Below are 7,830 nucleotides of genomic sequence, written 5' to 3'. Positions count from 1 at the left end.
TCAGCCTCCTGAGTAGCTGGGATTACAGGCACGCACCACCATGCCCAGCTAATTTTTTGTATTTTTAGTAGAGACGGGGTTTCACCATGTTGACCAGGATGGTCTCGATCTGTTGACCTCGTGATCCACCCGCCTCGGCCTCCCAAAGTGCTGGGATTACAGGCTTGAGCCACCGCGCCCGGCCCATTCTGGACCATTTCTGTGTTTACTTGTGGCCGAGCGTAACAACCAAACAATAAATCACCTCTTCCGCTGTCTTAGTTGAATAATTAAAACGTATATTAGAAATGAAAAATGTACTACCACTACAAATTTTGCAGACATCAAAAGAACAAAGGAATACTACAAACAACTCCACCCACATAAATTTGACAATTTAGATGAAATAGACCAATGCCTCAAAAAGCAAGAACTACCACACCTCACTCAATATGAAATACTTAACATGAATAACTCCAAGTATTAAGATGATTATATTTGTAATTTTAAAACTTCCCTTCAAGGACTGGATGGTTTAACTAGGGAATTCTTCGAAATGTCTAACGAACTAACACCAATTCTATACAATCTCTCCAAAAAGCAGATGGGATATACTTCTCAATTCACTTTATGAAGCTAATTACAAAATTACCTGATAAGAAAACCAGACAAGACAGTACTAAAAAAAAAAAAAGGAAGAAGAAGAAAACTGCAGGCCAATATTCCTAATGACCACAGATGCAAAAATCCTTATCAAAATGTTACCAACTAGAATTCAATACACTAGCAAGCTTCATTCTAGGGATGCAAGGCTGGTTATGTATTTGAAAATCAATATAAACCAGACTAATAGGCTAACAAAGACAAATCAATGATTATATTACTCAATGCAGAAAAAGATTTGACAAAATTCAACATCCATTTACAAGAAAAACACTCAGAAAAATAACAAGTGTAGAGTTTACATTCTAGTGGTGAAAGTCTGAATACTATCTGTTTCCAGATTGAGAACAAGAAAATGGTGTCCGTTCTCATCACTATTATTCAACATGGTGCTGTAAGTTCTAGCCAGTAAAATAAGGCGAGGAAATAAAGTAAAACGCATATAAACACAAAAGAAAGAAATAAAAAAATCTCTTATTTGCAGAAAACGTGATTTAAAAATTCCACGGAATACACCAAAAATGTTCCAGATCTATTGAGTTCAACAAGGTCACAGAATACAACCTAAAAATGAATTGTATTTCTATATACTAGCAATGAACACACAGACACTGAAATTAAAAATACAAACAATGGCTGGGTGTGATGGCTCACACCTGTAATCCCAGCACTTCGGGAGGCCGAGGCAGATGGATTGCTTGAGCCCAGGAGTTTGAGACTAGCTTGGGCAAAATGGCGAAACCTCATCTTTACAAAAAGTGCAAAAAAATTTAGCTGGGCATGGTGGTGTGCACCTGTAGTCCCAGCTATTGGGGAGGGTGAGGTGGGAGGATCTCTTGAGCTTGGGAGATGGAGGCTGAAGTAAGTTGAGATTGTGCCACTGCACTTCAGCCAGGGCGACAGAGATAGACCCTGCCTCAAAACAAACAAACAATACTGGGCGATGGCTCAAGTAATCCCAACACTTTGGAAGGCCGAGGAGGGAGGACTGCTTGAGCCCTCCAAGCTGGCTGGAGGTCAAGGCCAACCTGGACAACACAGCGAGACTCCACTTCTACAGAAAATTTAAAAATTAGTCAGGTATGGCAGCAAGTGTGTATAGTCCTAGTTACTTGGGAGGCTGAGGCAGGAGGACTGCTTGTGCCCAGGGGTTGAAGGCTGCAGTGAACTATGATTGCACCAGGGCACTCCAGCCTCAGTGACAGAGCAAGACCCTGTTTCTAGTTTCAAAAAGAGAAAAATGGAGGGGCATATTGTGTCCATAGACTGGTAGACTCAACTTGGTAAAGATGTTGATTCTCCTCATACTGATACAGGTTTAATGAAATTTCTATCAAAATCCCAGCAATATATTTTGCAGACACAGAAAGGATTATTCTAAAATTTACATGGAAAGGCAAAGTAAGTAGAATAATTAAAACAATTCTGAAACTGAAAAATAAAGTAGAAGGAATCAATCTAGCAAATTTCAAGATATATTACATAGCTACAGTAATAAACATTGTGTGATATGGGTGGAAGGATATACACATTGATCAATGAAACAGAACAGAGAACCCAAAATAGACCTACACAAATATATCCAAAGGTGCAAAAGCAATTAAATGGAGGACGTCAATGGACTTCTCAGCAAACAGTGCTGGACCGGATAGATAATGACAGACAAAAATATTAACCCTGACTTAAGCCTCACGCCTTAAAAAGAATTTTAATTCAAAATAAGTGTGAAACTATAAACTTTTAGGAAAAACCATAGGAGATAATTCTTTGGGATCTGGGGCTAGGCAAAGCGTTCTTAAACTTGACCCTAAAAGCATGATCCATAACAGAAATAGTTGGTAAACTAGACCTCATCAAAATAAAAAACTATTTTGCTCTGTGAACACCCATGTAAAGAAGATAAAAAGAGAAGTTAGAGACTAAAAAAAAAAGAAAATTGTAAACCACATATCCAAGAAAGGACTAGCATCTAGAATAAAACAAAACCAAACAAACATAAAAACCAAAAAAACTCTCAAAGCTCAACAGTTAAACAACCAACCAATAGAACTAGAAAATGGGCAAAAGAAATGAGAAAATATTTCTTGAAAGAGGATACACAGATGGCAAATAAGCACATGAAGAGATGTTCAATGCTATTAGCCATTAGGGAAATACAAATTAAAACAACCATGAGATCTTACTACACATCTAAAATTAAAAATTGTGATAATATCAAATGCTTATAGTATGGAGAGTTTTCATATATTGCTTGTGCGAATGTAAAATGATAGAGCCTTTGGCCATTTCTTAAAGTACACATGTAACCACCACAGGACCCAGCAACTGCATTGCTGGATATTTGTATCAGATAAATAAAAACTTATGTACACACACACATACACACACATACCTGTACACAAATGTTTACAGTAGCTTAATTCTTAATAGCTACAACCTGGAAACAATCTTCACAGGTTAAACTGTGGTACGTCCATACCATGGAGCATCATATAGCAATTAAAAGGAACAAACTACTGATAAAGCAACAACTTGGATGAACATCCAGGGAATTACGCTGAGAGAAAGCCAGTCCCAAAAGGTTACATACTAAAATGATTCTATATTTATACAAGATTCTTGAAGTAAGATTATAGAAATGGAAAACAAATCAGTGATTGCCAGGGGTTGAGGAAGGGTAGGGGTGGAAAGGAGTGTGTATGGCTACAAAAGGGCAACATGAGAGATCCTTGTGGTGACAGAAATGTTCTGTATCTTAACTGCATAAATACTGTACTATCATCTTGCAAGATGTTACCATTAGGGAAACTGGAGAAAGCATAAACAGGGTATCTCTGTGTTATATTTTACAAAAACATGTGAATCTACGATTACCTCAAAATAAAGGTCAATTTTTAATAAAAAGTTTAAAGGATATACATCAGATGCAGAGAGGGAGGGAGAAGAGAAGGTCAGAACTAATTTCAGTAATGTACATAATGGGGAATCAATAGAATATAACTAAGAGAGGACTAAAGAAAACAAAAAAATCAAAACCACAAACATTCCTAAAGGCCAAAAGTATACTGACAGAAAAAAATAAAACAGATCACATACAATAACTATTTTACACATAAATATAGAGGTGATGACAGGGAAACTAGGACTTGACTTTAAAACCATGAAAATAAACTGCATATGTATATGACAAAATGAAACTTAACAAGAAAAGCAATCTCTAAAAATAAAAAATGAACCTAAATGTGTATCCAGTTGGTAGCATAATCATGCTATCTCGTGTAACTTTTCAACACAGCAATTTAACCCTGCATCCCCGGTCAACCCTAAAGAGAACTACCAGGAAAACTCTAAACTGTTCTCAGTAACCCTATTACTGGGTGCAGTAACCCTATTACTGCTGATATTGTTATTCTAAGAATAAAGCAAATGAGTAAAACTGTCATATTCTAATTCTATCATTCCAGGTGTCAGAAAAAAAACAGAAAGTTCAGCCTGGGAAAAAGAGAGATGTATGACAGAAGTTGTTTAGTCATTTAATAAAACCCCATAGTCCTGAAATTGAATTGGAATATCAATATATGTATCATATGTGTGTATGCATGTATAAGTATGCATATAAATACATATATACACACATACAATTTTGTTTTAATCCTAGATCTATCTACTATAAGAGGTCTACTTGGAGATGTATATCTCCAAGGCCTAGAAGCAATGACCAAATCAATGCACAGACAATACTCTCAAAAATACCACCAAGAGCAAACAGAGAGAATTGGTTGATTCTGACAGAATGGGCAGAAAAGGTACACGATAAGCCTGCAATATCTTAATAATTGTCAAAGATTATTAGAATCTTGTAAAAACTACTCAGGAGCTAACATGAAGAGGCTCCAAATGTTCAAAGATGGTACAATTATTGTCAATTATCAGCAAGATAATGAATTCAAACACACATAGATTTCAATCTATAAATCCAGGAAATGGAAATAACCCAAACAACTAAATGGTCATCATTGAAGGATGATAATGAACTACCTCATTATTTTGAAAACTGATAAGGTAAAAGAATCAAGCATTCATTTTGCCGTTTCTAAACAAATTTTATCATGGGGTAATCTAACCAATTAATAAATGAGGGGAAGGTTTCTCTTAATAGATGTAGTCCAGTTCAGTGGTTCCCAAACTTTTTGGCACCAGGTATTGGTTTCATAGAAGACAAGTTGTCCATAGACCAGGAAGTAGAAGAGGTGGTTTCAGAATGATTCAAGTCCATGACATTTATTGTGCATTTTATTTCCATTATCATATTATATTACACAACTCACCATTAATACAGAATCAGTGAGAGCCCTGAGCTTGTTTTCCTGTAACTAGACGGTCCCATCTGGGGATGATGGGAGATGGTGACAGACCATCAGGCATTAGATTCTCATAAGGAACATGCAACCTAGACCACTCGCATGCACAGTTCACAGCAGTGTCTGCACTCCTTTGAGAATCAAATGCAGCTGCTGATCTGAAGGAGGCGGGAGCTCAGGCGGTAATGCAAGCAATGAGGAGCAGCTGTAAATACAGATGAAGCTTCACTTGCTTGCCTGCTGCCTACCTCCTACTGTGCAGCCTAGGTTCCTGATGGGCCACGGACTGGTAGTGGTCCAGGGTTGGGGAACCCTGGTCTAGTTAAACAAGGAATGCTAGATTATTACCACTTTACAAATCCTAGTAAATAACGGACTTAGACAATGTTCCTCAGCGGTTGCCAACGTAACAGAAAGAGACAACCAGACACTATGTGCCTTCCTGATGAAAGAGAAAACCATCACATACGATGCAGTCTTGTTCCCCTCTTACCCCAAATAATCTGAATCTGATAAAGCCTCCAGATTCAACTTTGAATTTACAGGAAATAGAGAGGGCCAATACACTTGTCAAGTGACACGATACAATGTAAAATCCAGTCAGGCACAGTGGCTCATGCCTGCAATCCCAGCACTTTTCCCATACCTGTAATCCCAGCAATTCAATCAGACTGCCTGAGCTCAGAAGTTCAAGACCAGCCTGGGCAATATGGTGAAATCCCATCTCTACCAAAAGTACAAGAAACAAAAACAAAACAAAAAACAACTCAGCCAGGAATGGTGGTACGAGCCTGTGATTCCAGCTACCCAGGAGGCTGAGGCGGGAGGACTGCTTGAGTCCAGGAGGCAAAGGTTGCAATGAGCCAAGATCATGCCACTGCTCTCCAGCCTGGGTGATGGAGTGACATCCCATCTCAAAAAGAAAAGTAAAACTCAGATTATCAGAACTTCTATGAACCTAGTTTCTCCAACAATAAAATGCATAGAAAAAGACAAAATGAGATTAAAAGACCATAGATTAAAAAGGAGACTTTGAACTCCTATCAATCAATCAATCGCAATGAATGGACCTTGTGATGGTTGATCCCAGGTGTAAGCCTGACTGGATTAAGGGATATCCAGACAGCTGGTAAAAGCATTAATTATTTTCAGTAGTTCAGAAGGCACTGAGCTTGTTCCTCTTCTGCTGAAAGGAAAACCCAGGTTATTATGCATTTGATTAGAACGACTGGGCTGCCCCAGGTGCCTGTGAAGGTGTTTCCCGAAGAGATTGGCATTTGAGATAGTAAACTGATTGGGGAAGATTCACTCTCAATGTGAGTGGGCAGCATCCAACAAGCTGGGGGCCCAGATGGAACAAAAAGAGGAAGAAAGAGTAATTCTTGCTGTCAGGACTCAAGGTTCTATGGTCTTTGGATTCCGGGACTCGCACCAGCACTGCTGCCCTTTCTCCCCACAATCACATTAGCAAGTGTGATAATGGTATTGTGTTTTTTAAAAGAATTCCTATATTTTAAATAACATACATATTCTTAATAACAAAAAAAGTAGGACAAAAACAGTCTTCTGAAAGACCTCATGCTTTGGGAGGTCACCTGTTTTATATAGCTAGATCCTGGCTATTAACAGAAAAAATACTTTTTAATGCATTGCTGATGTCATATAAGTAGTAAAGAGGAGGAGAGGTCAGTCAAGTTGAACCTGAGGGGGAAGTCATAAAAGGTAAATAAGTGAAATGGAAACTATGAGGGTAGCTGCCTATTTCACACAAGGAACAGAAATTAAGTCCTGAGCCCTGATGCAAGGCTGAAGAGTTAAACCTAAATGAACACTTAGGTTATACAACATAAAACAACTACAGCAAGTATTTCAAGAACAACAACAAAAAAATGGAACTAAAATATATCAGCAAGCCAGAAGAAATTATCAGAAATGACCAGATCTGAAAAATGAAAAAAAAGAACCAAACAGAACTTTGAGATATGAAAAAATAATTATTAAGTATAGACATATAACCAAGATTAGGAACTCAACAGATGGGTTTTACAGCAAATTTAAAGTAGTTTAAGAGATTCTGTAAACTTTAAGACAGGTCAGAAGAAACTGTCAATTATGAAATACAAGAGGAACAAATATGAAAAATATAGAATAGAGGGTAAGAAACATAGAGGATACAATAAAAAATACAAAACAGTGTTTCTTTGGGTTCCTCTGTGCAGAAGCAACTGTTGAAGAGATAACAGCTAACAATTTTCCAGAACTGATAAAAAACAATAAACCACAGATTCAAGACACCCAGCAAATTCCAAGTGGGGGAATAAAAAGATTTCTCTTCCCAAGGGGAAAATACTTAGGAGCCAGAGAAAACCAGATTATCTTCAAAATGCAACAGACTAAAAACTGGCCAGGCGTGGTGGCTCTCACCTGTAATCCCAGCACTTTGGAAGGCTGAGGCAGGCAGATCACCTGAGGTCAAGAGTTCGAGACCAGTCTGGCCAACTTGGCAAAACCCCATTTCTACTAAAAATACAAAAAATTAGCTGGGTGTGGTGGTAGGCACCAGCAATCCCAGCACTTTGGAAGGCTGAGGTGGGAGGACTGCTTCCGCCCAGAAGTTCAAGAACAGGCTGGGCAACATAATGAGACATTTCTACAAAGAGATAAAAAAAATAGCTGGGTGAGGTGGTGGCATGCACCTGGAGTCTCAGCTACTCAGGAGGCTGAGATGGAAGGATTGCTTGAGCTCAGGAGGTTGAGGCTGTAGTAAGCTGTGATCACACCACTGCACCCTAGCCTGGATGACAGAACGAGACCCTATCTCAAAAAA

At 38.3% G+C, this 7,830-nt stretch overlaps 1 protein-coding gene across 2 annotated transcripts in view; it reads right to left on the bottom strand.

The window, feature by feature from the left end:
* The window catches only part of KPNA3 (karyopherin subunit alpha 3), a 112,766-nt gene that overhangs the window by 70,316 nt on the left and 34,620 nt on the right, over window positions 1-7,830 (bottom strand). The window contains exon 1 of one of the 2 annotated variants that reach the window (XM_017535888.2): window positions 6,074-6,157. The exons of the other annotated variant lie outside the window; for it this stretch is intronic. Coding sequence (XP_017391377.1) covers window positions 6,074-6,142 — 69 coding nt within the window. The 5' untranslated portion in view covers window positions 6,143-6,157. Of the gene's footprint in view, window positions 1-6,073; window positions 6,158-7,830 lie in introns of those variants that run through there. 2 annotated transcript variants of the gene reach the window in all.

Source organism: Cebus imitator, unplaced genomic scaffold (assembly GCF_001604975.1).
Source record: "Cebus imitator isolate Cc_AM_T3 unplaced genomic scaffold, Cebus_imitator-1.0 Scaffold94, whole genome shotgun sequence".
Taxonomy (NCBI): Eukaryota; Metazoa; Chordata; class Mammalia; order Primates; family Cebidae; genus Cebus; species Cebus imitator.
Note: the sequence above shows the minus strand (reverse complement) of the source record. Positions and strands in the feature narration are given on the sequence as shown.